General features: G+C 33.9%; 1 protein-coding gene across 1 annotated transcript in view; it reads left to right on the top strand.

Annotated features, from left to right (window-relative positions):
* The window catches only part of LOC108782492 (Painting of fourth), a 30920-nt gene extending 14286 nt beyond the window's left edge, over positions 1-16634 (top strand). The window contains exons 5-6 of the mRNA XM_018550774.1: positions 2672-3064; positions 16560-16634. Coding sequence (XP_018406276.1) covers positions 2672-3064; positions 16560-16625 — 459 coding nt within the window. The 3' untranslated portion in view covers positions 16626-16634. The remainder of the gene's footprint in view (positions 1-2671; positions 3065-16559) is intronic.
* Positions 16635-16887: the final 253 nt, after the last annotated feature.

The raw sequence follows: 16887 nt of genomic DNA, 5'->3' as shown, positions 1-16887 counted from the left end.
TAAATAGCATGTATCCAATCGAAGCGTGTTCAATCGTGTGCAAAGTAACGACAAAAGTAACTGTAAATTTCGTTACCGTTACCCAAAAAATGTAACTCGTTACCGTTACAGTTACCAAAAAAAGAAAGTAACGCAGTTACCAGTAAAGTTACCAAAAAAGTAACTTGTTACAAGTAACGAGTTACTTCCATTCCCAACGTTATATACAACGTTAACAACTACATATTCCAAAATGTTACATGTTGTTAAATATCATTTCAATAACGTTGCTGGAATATTATTTTGCTTACTGGGTCGGTAGTCTTAAGGCTTAGGATGCTCGCACGGAATGTCAGAGATCCGGGTTCGATTCCCGCCGAGGTAATATTTTTCACAATAATAAAATATTGTACACATCATATAAACAACAATCATATAAATTAATTATTTACAGATTTTTAATATAATTATTCATAGATTTTAATATGTCATTCAACATTATTAAGATTCAAGATGCTATGAGCATCGAAATTGTTAGATTGTTAGTCAATTTAACTCGTGATAGTTTATTAACTGCGGTAGTTTATTAGATCTTGCATTGCAAGTCTGAAAAAATTTCGACGCTTATTTTTAAGAATCAACCATACGTAGTATATAAATTCATACGAAATTATATATTAGAAGCATTCAAGATTCATCTTGACCGTTATATTCTCTGAGATTATTCTTAAATTTTCCAGGTATTTTTATCAAAAATTTCAAGTAAAATTAACTTCGAAATAAATTCGAATGCAAGTAATGCAAACAAACTACAAATTGAAGATTAAAAGGCAGAAGTTTCATGGAATTATCAATCCTTTTCTACAAGAATCCTTTTCTGTACGGTATCGTTACTTATTACTTTAAACTCTCACGGTCCAATCAGATCTATTGATTAATATTTTTTAATAAATATTAAATTATTTTGTACGACCCCGTATATTGTCAAACAAATAAAGAAAGAAATACAGCCTATAACGGTCAAAGCTGGATCAAAGTGCTTATTATAATTATGCGTGATTTTTATACTACATATGTAGTCCCAGCATAATTGCGCGCTGATAACTTTCAGACATAACGCATAAATACTACATGCGTATATTTCTTTATATAGAATCTCCATTTAATGACTTACCAAGGCGTATAAGGTAGGCTTTCATTACAATGCCTTACTGATGAGTCCAGTAGTGGAAGCCGGGAAGAAACGCCAAAAACTATGTGATATTTTTCGCAATATATAAAGAATAAATTAAAGATCTAATTATTTACGAAATTTTAATTATTATCTTTATATTTAATATGTAATTAATCAAGTAAAATTTGTGATATTACTACTGTAGTATTTATGCGTTATGTCTGAAAGTTATCAGTGCGCAATTATGGAGGGACTACATATGTAGTATATAAAAATCACGCATAATTGTAATAAGCACTTTGATCCAGCTTTGACCGTTATAAGCTGTATTTCTTTCTTGTAATATTTTTTATATTATTTATACATATATTTTATAATCTATTTTTATTATTTTTAATATTTTTAACTTAATCTTATATTGTTTATCACCGTGTATTGTGAGTTATTATTTTCAATGAATTTTTAACAGAAATACGTCATAAATTATATCTTTTATAATCGGGGACTCTGCACTACTATTTTCTCTTGGCGTCTCGCATGTGACCGCTAGAAATGGCCGCTAACATCAACGCCATACGATCTTCTTTTCAAATTTATTAGCCTCGCAGCCTGACAGGTCACTGAGGTCTGTGTAAATTGGGAGGTTGCGTGTGCAAGGCATTGGCCATCTCGAAACTAGGTGGATACAATAGATGATACAATAAAAACGAAAATGATGCGTCCTCCAAACAGTGGACGCCTGCAGTCTCAGTGAACGTTCTCCGTACCTCCGAGCGCCCAGACGAGTGAAGGACTTCCGATAAATTGAAAACAAGCACGGTTGAAGTCGGCAACACTTTTCAAAAATATTAATCGAAATGATGTAATACCCGAATCAGGACGAAACACGTCCGATCCGTTCGAATGGCTTCACAAGACTCTAGCGTCATACGAGTGACAACGTGAAATATGCTGTCAAATGTCAAATTTGTCAACTTGTCAAACCATATGCAACAGATTGTGTTAATTTTATATTATATTTTAAATTTTGCATCGTGATATCTCCTTCATAGAGATCCAATATTCTCGATTATTCGCAACTCGCCAACTTGTGTAAAAGAGTGCGTCTCGCGCTGCGCGTTCACTTGGCGAGAGACACTTCCGTGTTTCTTGATTACAATAAATTTTCTCTTATCCTATAAATTTCACAACTCAAATTGTAGAAAAGGATGGATAATCTCATGAAACTTCTGTCTTCTAATCTTCAATTTACAGTTTGTTTGCGTTACTTGCATTCCGATTTATTTTGGAAGTTAACTTTACTTGAAATTTTTTATAAAAATTCCTGGAAAATTTAAGAATAATCTCAGAGAATTTGTTTTCAAGATTTCGGAAAACCCTGAAAAAATTATTGAAATACATTTTGATATATTTTTGATCTTTAAAAGGTCATACAAAACAAATGTTTTGTACGATTTACATATTACGATCGTTTTGAAGATGAATAATATTTTTATTTATTGTGTGTAAATGTCACAGACTTCTTCTAAAATACCTTCAACATCGGAGAATCCATTATCATGTTCAACACAAACCAATTCCAGCGAGGAAACGATGATACTTACACAAATCAAAGAAGAACCCATAGATTATGATGAGATGGACACGTGTAACACGCATTTCGACGACGACGACGACGACGACGACGACGACGACGACGACGACGACGACGACGACGACGACGACGACGACGACGACGACGACGACGACGACGACGACGACGACGACGACGACGACGACGACGACGACGATGAAGATAATGATAAAGATGTCGAAGAAGATGAAGATAAAGATGTTGACGATGATCGAAGCATAGCATTTGTAACAAAGCCATCAGAAACAGTACGAGATAACAAAGAAGAACCGACGGATGTAAGTGTAGCGCATATAATTAATAAAATCGGTCAAGTCGTTCTATCATACAAGCGGTCAAAAAGTGATGATTTTCATGAAAAATAAAGTAACGTCTTCTTCCGTTTCTTCTTTTTCTTCTTCTCTGTCCAGTCATATGCACCTCTGTCCTCTCTCACCTTTCACTCATACCTCCACCAACTTTAACCCACCACCAGGGCTAGGCAAAATACATCATTACAGTATTTGAAATGCAAAATACAAAATATTGGCAATCTTAGTATTTGAAATACAAAATATGAAATGCTTTCAATTTTTCAATTTAAAAAATACTTTTAAAATTTGTATTTTAAATACAAAATATTATTTTAAATTACAAAATACATAATATTCCTAAATTTTATATTTTAATTTTTAATTAACAGATGCCAATATGAGCCGATACTGGATGATAATGTGTATTAAATATTTCTTTATTGTAATTGGATAAAATTTATCCAATTACAATAAAGAAATATTTAATACACATTATCATCCAGTGTCGGATCATATTGGTATTTTTTAATTAAATTTTTATTTATTCTTCTGAGCCTCTAATTATTACTTAATTTATATTTTAAATACATAATATTTCTAAAATTTGTATTTCAAATACAAAATACTTTTTTCATACAAAATATAAAATATTTCCAAATTTTTTATTGTAAATACACACGACGGTCGAGCGGTATTTGAACTGCGCGTGGAGCGGTGAGGTGAGGGGGGGTGGAGGTGATTCTAAAATCGGCCGAAAGTTGCATATATTTTATGTATGTTCACTTTGAACTGACACCTTTAATTAATAATATATCAGTTACTTTTCATGATAATATAATATATTATTATTAGATAAAAAGGTTTAAATTTTTGAGTATCTTTTTTTGAACATGGCTTGAACTTTTCATTTTTATGGTATGATTTTTTTCGGATATCACTTACTTAATGGTGAGGATGGGTGGTGGGCGGTGGGGGAAGGGGGTGGGTCAAAGTTGGTGGAGGTGTGAGTGAAAAGTGAAAGAGGACAGAGGTTCACATGACTGCGGACAGAGAAGAAGAAGAAGAAAAACAAACGGAAGGATACGTTACTTCATTTTTCATGAAAATCATTTCTTTTCGACCGCTTGTATGTACAGAACGACTTTACCGAAATTTTTTTAAAGTTTAAATTACTCGTGGCGATACCGCCTTTCGGAATATATCATATTACGTGCGATCCAAAATTTTTTATATTTTAATAGTTACGTATCCCCGAAAAATGGACTTTGGTGGTTCGGGATAAGAGACTTGTAGTGTCTTTTAGTTTTTGAACATGGCCGAAGACACTACCGCATCTCCTGATTATTAATTATATTAGATATATCCTTATATTCGATATATCCTTATATTAAAATCTTTCAATAATATTTTATTGAAGAACGCAGAGGAGGGAATGTAGAAATGACCAATATTAGCTTGAATGAATATCTTTAAAACCCAGGCAGTTGTCATTTAGAAAGTCCGTAAATTCATGGAAAAATACTTATTTATCCAGAAAAGCTTGGGAAACCTTCCAAAAATAATAAAATATATATAGATTGTTTAAACGTTCTATAAAGAAACTTATTTTGTTTCTCTAACAAAAGATGATAGATTTCAAAATTAATGGTACGTTTACATCTAACACATATTGGATTATAAAATACTATAAGAATATACTACCAGGAAGCTCTAAAAATATACGCACGCACGCACACACTAACCTCTTTATAGTCACACCCTCGGGACCAAATGTGACAATAAAGAGATTATTTTAGCTTCGCTCCAAAGTAGGTAAGTAGCCTTCTTAAGCTGATATGTAGCACTCACTGAGAGAAATGTTTTGATAACTATTTTGTTGAGATGTGACTAACAAAACATTTCTTACATTAGTAAGAAAGCTTTTGACACAATTTGAGAAGATACCATATTTTTTTATCACATCTTTAATTTTTGATCCGGAAGCAATCTCCTCAATTATCTGTTACTTATTACTTATTATTATACACTTTCTCTTTTAAATCAAGTTTACACTTAAAAATAATTAAGCAACTAACAATTATACAAAATAATTAATATATAAGTAGTAGATTATCCCCAAAGGTTACAATTGAGCATTAAAATTACGAACCTGAGTGCGTCTAAGTAGATAACTGCGCATTATTTACTGCGCAAGGAATTGTCATGGAGACGCGTCACGTGGGTTACAAACATGTACTTATACGGAAGTCGACTGTGGACTATTTTTGTGAGGTTGTGACTGTAAGGAGGTTGGACTGTAAAGAAGTTCTACTGTACAAGGTCTACAAAAAGTTTGAAAACGCTAAAATGTTTTGAAAACAATCAACTCAAGCAAAAAATTTGTAAAAACAAAGTTATAGGATTTCAAAAAATCTACCTAATTGATAATAAGAATTTTACCTTGGGTGGAGTCTGCAAGATCATATGAAGGTTGTTGAGAAGGACAATTCGTCCATAGGAACATTTTTGTTGTTATAGTAGGGGAGGCCGAGAGGCTAAATGTGGATTTACTCGAGCGTCGTGGGGACCTATTGGATTGTGAAGATTAGATGCTAAAAAGAAAAAAAGGTTATGATGTATGCCGTTTCAGTGGTGGGGGGAGCGTGTACAGGCTTTCAAAAATGTAAAAAAAAACAGTGACAATGAAATACTCGAGCGTGTCAGATATTAATAGTGTAAGCGACCCATGTGTTTCTGATAACGGATAAATATTAATCTGACGGTTTATGTGGTGGGGTTAGCTGTAGGAAGGGGTCAAAAAAAGGGGAAAAAAAAATTTCCTCGAGCGCGTTAGATTTTCATAGGGGATGTTAATTGGACCCTAAAGAAGCTCCTATTTAAAAAACTGACGGTTTGGACGCGACTGAGAGACATGGCCGATTTTTGAAAATGCAAAAAAAAATCGTGACCTTGAAATACTCGAGCACGTCAGATTAAGATACAGTTCGATGTCCTGGACGTGCTGACCCATAATCTGACGATTATGTGGAGGGATTTCATTAATCTGTCGGTTTGAAAAATTTTTTTTCCATAAATCTTGTACAGACTGTATGTTCGAAATCCAAAAAACGCGAACATGTTTTCGATGTATTTTTGCCTCCTGATTATGAATATGACAATTGGCGCTCGGCCGTATCGTCGCCGCTATTTTGAAAAAACATCCTAAAAACTTGATTTTTTTAAATTTTTCTGCATTTATTTTGAAAGATACAAATGTGCTGAAAAAATGGTTGAACAAAAAATGCAGAGCCACACGGAAAAAACGAAATGCTTGAATCTACTATTCAAATAATAAGATAATGATTAGAGATGCGGACGAGACGAGAAAAATCTCAATCTCGTCTCGATTTCGAAACGAGATTCGAAATCGAGATTACTTGTAATATTCGAGATCGATACCGAGATCTAGCATAACGAGATCGAGATTATTTAAAAATCTCGTCGAGATCTCGCCGAGATTTCGACAAAATATTTTATTATTTCATTGAGAGATATAAAAATAATAAATAACGAGAATATAAAGGCTAATGAGAGCTATTCGCTGTTATTAGTGCGATTATATATAAGATATGTATAGTGTGAATTTTATATACTACGTAAGTAGTTCCCGCCAATGACGCACCAAAAATCCTTCGGACTTAAACGCAATTCTAATCAACTACCGTAGTAATATCACAATTTTTGATGTTTATAGCATCTTATTGTATCTTAATAATATGTTGAAAGACATATTAAATTCTAAAGATGTAATGTTAAAGTAATAATAAATGAAAATCTACGAAAAAATAAGGTTGAAATTTTCGAGAGCTTACTTTAATTGATTTGTTTAGTGTTTCACCGAGACTCTTGAAAATCGAGACTCTCGTGAGACGAGACGAGATCATACAAGACGAGACCGAGACCGAGATCAAATTATAATGCCAAAATCGAGATCGAGACAAAGGTCTCGAGAGGCTCGGTCTCAGCCTGAGAATCTCGTCTCGTCTCGTGTTTTTGTTTTCTGACCATACTTCTCACATGTGTCAATATGTAAATATTTACATAAGAAAATATTAATAATCTATTATATATAAATAGATAAACAGTGCGTAAGTGGTTATAGTACCTGCACATATAATAGTTTTTTGGGAAATCAGATTAAAAAATAATCGACGGTTGGACATTAAAATAAAAATGTACATTTTTTAAATGTCGATTCAGGTCGGTTGTATTTCCTCCAGTCATTTTGATTTTCTTTTTTCTGGATTTGCATAATTTACAAATGTTAAATTTCTCTTTGGTATTTGTAGAAAATTCGTAATATTCTTTTGCTGTCTTGCACCTTTTTACAGGAAGATGTTCGTCGCTGCCGCTAAGTTCTTCCCCTTCTGAATATATAATCTTTATCGCCGCTCATAATTAATGATGATAAACAGATCATATATAACTGAAGATTCCGTAACCCAGGGTTGCCACAAGTCAGGGAAATCAGGAAAATCAGGAAAATGTCAGGGAATTTGGAAAATGCATCAGAAAAATCAGGAAAAGTCAGGGATTTAGCACACTTGTCAGGAAAAATCTAACACTTTTAGCTGTACATCGTCTGGCTTTACGCTTTGCCGTCATCTTTCTTGACAACTTTTGTTTTTTTTTTTGGAAGTCGATTCCACAACATAAAAACCTGTATTTATGTACAATTATTGGAAAGACCGAGGAACATTGCAAATAAGTATAAATTATTCTGGGTCAGAGAAAAATCTCAAAATTCCGTCAGTAAGTCAGGGGATTTTATGATTGCAAATTTGTGGCAACCCTGTAACCTAAACTAATCTGTCACATCGGAATAAAAATGCGAGGAATCACGTGAGAAGCTGCGAAAGACAATAACCAATGTAGCACAAATGACGATAAACAAATGAAAACTGGACAGTCTGGCGAATTCAAACATCCCCACTCCCTTCCTAATACGATATTCACGCCACGCAGCATTTGAGATCGCGAAACGAGACCGAGACGAGACCGAGACGAGACCGAGATGATATCAATTGAGATCGAGATCGAGACCATAATTATTGAGACTTTTCCGAGACGAGATCGAGATCAATCCAAATCTCGTCTCGTCTCGGAAAAGTGAAACACTAGATTTGTTTAATATACGCTGGCTGTAAGATGCATTTGTTACTTTCAAATATTATTTAAATGGAGAACATTGTGAAGAATATCACTACGTCGACTAGCCAACAGAGGTCTATAGTTACTCGTGCCAATTCTCGCAAGTGCTGAAATACATGAGTATCTGTTTATATAGAACTTCTTTCTAACATCTCCCTCAGGCGTCTAAGGTAGGCTCCCACTACATACCTTACTGATGAGTCTAGCAGTGAAAAGCCGGGACGAAACGCCAACTTGTGATATTCCTCGCAATCTTATTTTTTCATAGATTTTCATTTATTATTACTTTAACATTACATCTTTAGAATTTAATATGTCTTTCAACATATTATTAAGATCCAATAAGATGCTATAAGCATAAAAAATTGTGATATTACTACGGTAGTTGATTAGAATTGCGTTTTAAGTCCGAAGGATTTTCGGCGTGCCATTGGGGGGAACTACTTACGTAGTATATAAAATTCACACTATAACATATCTTATATATGATCGCTCTAATAACAGCGAATAGCTCTCATTAGCCTTTATATTCTTGTTATTTGAAATTTTCGAAAGCCTACTTTAATTGATTTGTTTAATAAAAATAATAGTTATATGGCGCGAATGATGCCGGAGTTACTGCTATAGTCTTCTATACAGGTCCATAATTCACCTGACGGATATCGTGAACAGGTAGATCAGACTAAACTAAGACGGAAAGTTTTGTACCATTTTACAATTTTCACAATTAACGGGATATTAATGTCTAAAGATTACTTTTTATTCATGCACTGTCTGAATTGGTGCATACGGTGCAATAAGTTGAAGTGAATCAAATGTATATTTCTTTCGCTTCAATTTATTTGCACTAGTTCAGACAGTGCAAGGAGAGGAATAAAGAACAAACTTATATGGGTAATAATGGATTCGAATATAATGACTACGTTCAGCAGACTCAACAGATGAATGAGCGCTCGTTACTATTGATGTATTCAAATATTGTCGAGATCTCGTCGAGATTGGCGGAAAATAGTTTAAAAAGTACAGAGTTCTTAAAAATTTAACAAAACTTTAAATTTTTAACAATTCTCGATCTTAAATCTCGTCGAGATCTCGTCAAGGTTAGTAAAAAATAGTTTAAAAAATATATAATTCTTAAAAATTTAAAGTTTTGTTAAATTTTCAAGAATTCTGTACTTTTTAAACTATTTGCCGCCAATCTCGACGAGATCTCGACGAGATTCGAGATCGAGATCAAGATTAGATATTGAGATTCTCGAAAATTCGAGATCGAGATGCATATACCGAAATATTTGCGAGATCGAGATCGAGATTGCCGAAATTTCGTCTCGTTTCGTCTCGTGCGCACCTCTAATAATGATTAATGATTAATGATTAATGATTAATGATTTTGGCCACTTCGGCTTGTGTAAATCGTCAGATTATATTATTCCCGTGATCCTTGATTAATTTCCTTCAAAATAAAAAAAAATTTAACCGCGCTCGAGAAAATCCATGTCACGTTTTTTTTTTGCAACTTTATGACTCTCCCATTTCCTTACGTCACGTTGAAATCGTCAGATTATTGAAATGTACACTTTTCTACATGTAATTAACACACCATACCTTAATCTGACGCGCTCGAGTTTTTCGAACAATCGATTTTTTTTTACTAATCTGACGGGCTCCCCTGGACCCCCGGCTCTATATAGAGGTTTAATATTTGGTGGAGGGTACTTATTAGGGTGCAAGCTTTCCCCCTTTATATTATTCTGACGCGCTCCAGTAAATCCCAAAATCCCCGCTTGGCCTCCCCTACTATTAGGTTTCTTCTCTATACCTACAGCGCCTCTCACTACTGTTCTGTTCTGTTCTGTTAACTAAAAGTGAATTGGCTTTCTTATATTTATATTTTTTAACGCTGGTTATACTTAGAGGCCTAGAAAACAGAGATGCGACATTGCGTCGGTTGGGTTAGGTAATCACCGCCATTTGAATTCAATATAAGTGCTCTTGACCAATAAGCTGATGACAGTTGATGCAAAAGGTAGAAAGATTAGATTAGGTTAGGTTAAGTCCGATATTAAATATTCACACAAATAAGAATACTTACACCATAATAATAGTTTTTTATTGCACTTCGACACTGTATTGTCTAAATTTTTCTCTATATATATATATGTGTACATACGTTATAAAACTATATCTATTAGATGCAATAGTAAATTAAAATGGCTCTCTGATCACGTGTTTTAGACAGCCAATCAAGCCATACCCTTCAATGACGCATCTCTGTTTTCTAGGTCTCTAGTTATACTGAGAGCTTGCGGTTTCTAAAAGAGAAGTATTTTTGTGTTGTTTAAATAAAACCTGTATACCTTATCCAAATATAAGCTGCTGTGCAATTATTTGACCCATGCAATTATCAGTTATGGGTCCAGGCTTAAAATTTATATAAATAATCGTCGCATACTAAAGATTTGTAAGAATACGTTTTTGCTCTATCCAAATGGAGGAAGATAAGCATCGAGTACCACTATTCGACGGTACAAATTACAATAACTGGAAATTCAGGATGGAAGTGCTGTTAGAAGAACTCGGTTTAAAGGAACACATAGATGCACAAGTTTTGGATGTTGTGTCTATAGAAGGAGAAACAACACAGGCTCAAGATCAGCGTCATGCAAATCTGAAAAAGAAGGACGCAAAATGTAAGTCACAATTAATACAAAGGATAGCAGACTCGCATCTCGAATATGCTAAGGACAAGTCCACTGCATTTGAAATATGGACGGAATTACGGAATGTATTTGAACGTCGCGGCGTAGCTAGTTAATTGCTTCTCCGGAAAAAACTTTTACTAATGAAATTCAAACCTACGGCTGAATCACTATCTACATATCTATTAAGGTTTGAATCACTTGTTCGAGAATTGAAGTCTACCGGTGCTAATATGGAAGAAGTGGATGTAGTATGTCATCTACTTTTAACAATGCCTTCCGAGTTTGACATAGTAGTAACAACGCTGGAAACTTTCAAAGGAAACGTTAACGTTAAGTTTTGTTAAAAATCGTCTTTTAGATGAGGAGTCGAAGCTAAGGAAAGTAGTAAAACTACAAAAGGTGAAACGTCTCAATCTACAGCATTCACTTTGTCGGCGAGTGAAAATAAGAAAAGCAATAAGATGAGCGACACTGGAAACAAACCTAAATTTCCTTATAAGTGCTACAATTGCGGCATAATAGGTCATCGACGATCTGAATGTAGAAAACCGAAGCAACTAACTGATGGAAATCGATCGTATAAAAAGGAAAAACAAGCAAATGTGGTTGCAGACACCACTGAATCAAATACAGTTAGCTTTGCTGCAGTAAGTACTAATGATAGAAAAGAGAATAATACAGCGTGGATTCTCGATGTCGGAGCCTCTGAACATTTAACAAAAAACATAAATTTACTGCAAAATATAAGAGAACTGACTGAACCTAAAAATTCATATTGCAAAGGCTGGTATGATTATAACGGCAAATAAGGTTGGTACTGTTTCTTGTAATAATATTGTTGACGAAAAAGAAATTAATGTCACAATTAATGATGTTCTATTTGTGCCAGGATTAGAATTCAATTTATTGTCTGTAGCAAAACTAGAAGCTAATGGTTTTAAAGTTGTGTTTGAAAAAGGAAAAGGAAAGGTATTAAAAGGTAATCAAGTTTTTGCAGAAGCACCAAGGCATCATCGAGTGTATGAAGTCAAAACATTCAGTCAACTAGGACGTCTTTGCGCTGCAATGTAAAGGAAGATGCTGAAATCTGGCACAGTCGATTTGGACATACAGGTCTAGACAACCTTAAAAGAGTTGTAAAAATGGTAGATGGAATAAATCCGGAAATTTGTCATACGTGCAGGGTAAGCAAACAAAATTACCTCACATTAAAGAAAGAACAAGAGCTAAGCGACCCCTTCAGCTAGTACATAGCGACCTAGTGGGACCAATTACCCCAGAGTCACGAGAAGGTAATAGATATATACTTACTTTCATCGATGACTATACGCATTTTACGATTGTCTATCTTTTAAAAAGTAAAAGTGAAGTATTCTACTATTTTAAAATCTATGAAGCTCTTGTTACAGCACATTTTAATTTGAAGATAAGTAGATTTCGATACAACGGTTGAGAGTATACCTCAAATGAGATGGCTAAGTGCTTCCAAAAAAAAGGAATTCATATAGAATATACTATACGTTATACACCCCAACACAATGGTGTTGCTGAACGTTTTAATAGAACTGTTCTTGATAAGGCAAGGTGTATGATAATTCACTCTTAAATGAGCAAGAGTTTTTGGTCAGAAGCAGTCTTAGCTACCGTTTACATAATCAATAGAAGTCCAACAAATGCATTGGAAGGTGTAGTTCCTGCAGAACTTTGGTACGGAAAAAGACCAGACGTAAGAAAACTGAAGGTGTTTGGCTGCATTGCCTTTTTACATGTACCAAAAGAAGTAAATCCAAGGAAATTTGATTCCCGTACGGAAAAATGCATTATGTTAGGATATACTGAGAATGGCTATCGACTATGGAGTCAAGAAAAGCAACGAATAGTTACTGGACGAGATGTAGTATTTGAAGAAACCAAGTTCAAACACACTCAGTCATTTGTGGAAACAGATGTCAGAGAAGAATCTGACCTTGACGATAATATTATTGATGATTCGGAAGAAGACTTCGAATCCGCTAAAGATGAAAATGAAACACGAAGATCAGATTCATCAATAGAAGAAATTTTAACTGACTCTAAGAATACTCAAGAACGATCGAAAGTTCCTCGACGTAGTACACGTGAGAAATATAAGTCAGATTATCTGAAAGATTATTGTACGTTAGCATTATACGCTGAAAGTTGTGTTGATGATGTACCAATGGACTACTCTGAAATTGACACTCATGCAGACAGAGAGAAATGGTATGAAGCAGTAAACGAAGAACTAAAAGCAATTAAAGAAAGTTAAACATAGAAACTTGTACAGCTGCCAAGAGGAAAGAAAGCTCTAGATAGCAAGTGGATTTTCAAGATCAAGTATGACGAACAAGGAAACGCACAGAAATATAAAGCACGCCTCGTAGCGAAAGGTTGCCTACAGAGAAGAGGTTTCGACTATGACGAAATATACGCGCCAGTAGCAAGAATGACAACAGTAAGAATATTATTGTCAATAATTATTAATGAAAATCTCTATGCTGATCAACTTGATGTGAAGAATGCATTTCTTCGTGGAAAATTTACTGTAGAAATATATCTAAAACAACCTGAAGGGTGCAATGATGGAACAATGCGTGTGTGTAAATTAAATAAAACGCTGTATGGCCTAAAACAATCACCACGAGCTTAGAATTCAGTTTTTAGAGACTATGTAAAGGAAATCGGTTTGAAACAATCAAAACATGATCAATGTCTGTTTTTCCCCTTACGAAAAAAACACTAAAAAAAAACACCAATAAAAACACCAAAGAAGAATAGCGTAATTTCGGATACCCAAACGGCGTTTACACAATTTGGGAGTTAACCGGCCAAAAAAACACCAAAAAAACGCCAAAAAATTATAGTGTAGTTATCACCCAAATGGTATCAATTCGTTAAAGTAAGTATTAATAATTATCATCAATTTTAGAATAAAATCGCGAAAAAAAAATTTTCCTCTAAATTCGAGAATTAATTTTTTTTCATGATGCTTCCCAAACGGTCGGTCACCCATCCAAAGTTGTACCACGACTTCGCATGCTTGACCTTGACAATCGTACGGAAACTGCTGTACTTCGATGATCCACGAATCTGTATATGTCAACGTCTGTATAATTGTGATATATCTGTTCAATGGAAATATTAAAAACAAATGGTTTACGTGTTTATATGATAGTGTATGTATTAATATATGTATTAGTGTATGTATCATTTCCGCAAGTGTAATACGCATGACGTATCATTTTATCCCTGTTTTTCATCGAATATTATAGGATAAAATGATACATCAAATAATAAAATTCACAAATAACAAATAATTGATTAAAATCGATTTCTTATTTTATTCAAATTCGTATTAAAATCATTTCCGCAAGTGCGCAGAAATGTATTACTGCATTACATAATTTTACGATCATCGATTTCGATGTCAATAAATATTTTCGACACTGATGTAATTTAATTCTAACTGGATTATAGTGTCGATTATGCGTCACGACACACAAATATTGCATCGACATCTCGTATATTCAAAGCTTTGTGTCCGAATACGCATAATGATCACACCCAATCGACACTCAATTATTTGATGGTAACATCAGTTACACTTAACTAATACACCTAAGTTAATGGTCACACCCAATCAACACTCAATCATTTGATAGTAACACCGAAAATGATACCCAAAATGAAAATCACACCCAAGTATTTGAATGTAACACTCGAAATGACACCAAAATTGAGGGTAAATCCTAAACTAACACCGAAATTGACGGTTAACACAAAAAATTTCAGTGTATTTTTCATAAGGGTCAAGTTGCATGGAGAGATAAAATCTTATTTGTTGTTGTACGTTGATGATATTTTAATTGCTGGAAATAATAGGGATCGGCTAAATAAAATCAAACGATTGTTAGAAAAGCGTTTTTTTAAATGAAGGACCTCGGATCATTAAAAAAATTCCTCGGGATCATCATAACCAGACACGAACATAGCATAAACTTAAATCAATCCATATATATCTTAAATATGCTGAAGCGATTTGGGATGGAGGATAGTAAACCTGTCAAGACGCCTATGGAGAAACTAATAAAATGGAAATCAATACTAACTCAATCGAAGAGAAAAATGAGAAGCGATCGTACCGAGAACTACTAGACTGTTTACTGTATATAATGATTAATACAAGGCCTGATATAAGTGCTGCAGTAAATTACCACAGTCGATTTCAAGAATCTCCAAGTCCGGTACACTGGAAAGGACTGAAACGAATTTTGAGGTATCTGAAAGGAATAACTAAAAGGACCTGAAATTGTTGCCTATGCTGATGCCGATTGGGGAGGAGATCCTAACCGAAAATCTACAACTGGTTTCTTAATCGAGGTGAAAGAAAATCCTGTGAGTTGGGTCACTAAGAAACAGCCAACCGTTGCACTGTCGTCTACGGAAACTGAGTACGTGGCATTAGCCACTTCTTCTACCGAGGTAGTATGGATCAGGAACATACTACAAAAACTTGGCTGGATTATAAACGAACCTGTTACAATCTACGAAGATAACCAATCCTGCATACATACTTTGAGCAAGTGGGAACACAAACGTCTCAAACATTTTGACATAAAATATCATTACGTAAGAGACCTGTACACAGATGGTATTATTAAAGTCATTTATATTCAGAGCAGAGGAACAAAAGGCAGATACATTAACGAAAGGTTTAGTACAAACTAAATTTGAAAAATTAAGAGGTTTATTAAAATTAAAGTATTGTTAAAACATGGAATAAACATTAAGTAAAGCTAAGCAACAATTTTAACACTATGTGTCTTGATAAATAATTTTTTGTTTTTTTTTGTACGAATTGAAGGGAAGTGTTGAGAAAGACAATTCGTCTATAGTAACATTTTTGTTGTTAGGTTTCCTCTCTATACCTACAGCGCCTCTCACTACTGTTCTATTCTGTTCTGTTAACTAAAAGTGAGTTGGCTTTCTTATATTTATATTTTCTAAAGCTGAGAGCTTGCGGTTTCTAAAAGACCGTACTTTTGTGTTGTTTAAATAAAGCCTGTATATCTTATCCAAATAAGCTGCTGTGCAATTATTTGATCCATACAATTATCAAAGGTCAAATTCTTATCATCAGTTTGGTAGATTTTTTAAAGTCCTACAATTTTTCTCTTACATATTTTTCGCTAGAGTTGATTGTTTTCGTAATATTTTAGCATTTCCGGACTTTTTGAAGACTCTGTTTATTGTATATATTTGTAGATCTTCCTGGTAATGTATTCTTATAGTATTTCATGATCCAACATGTGTTACATGTAAACATATCATTAATTTTGAAATCTATCATTGTTTGTTAGAAACAAAATGAGTTTCTTTGCAGAACGTTTAAACGAATTATTTTATTATTTTTGGAAGATTTCCCTAGCTTTCCTGGATAAATAAGTATTTTTCCATGAATCTACGGAATTTCTAAATGACAACTGCATAGGTTTTAAAGGTGTCCATTTAAAGCCAATTTTGGCCATTTTTACACTCTTTTTACGTCTCATATCTTTTTTTTATTTCAGCATCTTGACCAAATGTTCAGCGAATTGGAGAATATGACGAGTGATATTGACTTCTTAAAAAATTGAATAAATTCATTTTAACATGTACTGTCATTGTGTGTTGACTATGTTAACAAAGGATTTTTTTAAATAAAATGTAAAAGCTATGGCACAGAAAAACTCAAGTAATATGATTTAAACAGTAGGAAATCAATATGTTGGATTTGCTGCTGCTTACGATCTTTACTGTGATTGGTCAATTCTCTTATATTTATTTACATTTTACTCAAGTTTTTCATACGCCATGGCTCTAATTCCGTGTGTAATACATATAAATCAGTAGCCGTGT

Source organism: Cyphomyrmex costatus, unplaced genomic scaffold, assembly GCF_001594065.2.
Source record: "Cyphomyrmex costatus isolate MS0001 unplaced genomic scaffold, Ccosl1.0 scaffold1285, whole genome shotgun sequence".
Classification (NCBI taxonomy): Eukaryota; Metazoa; Arthropoda; class Insecta; order Hymenoptera; family Formicidae; genus Cyphomyrmex; species Cyphomyrmex costatus.
Note: the sequence above shows the minus strand (reverse complement) of the source record. Positions and strands in the feature narration are given on the sequence as shown.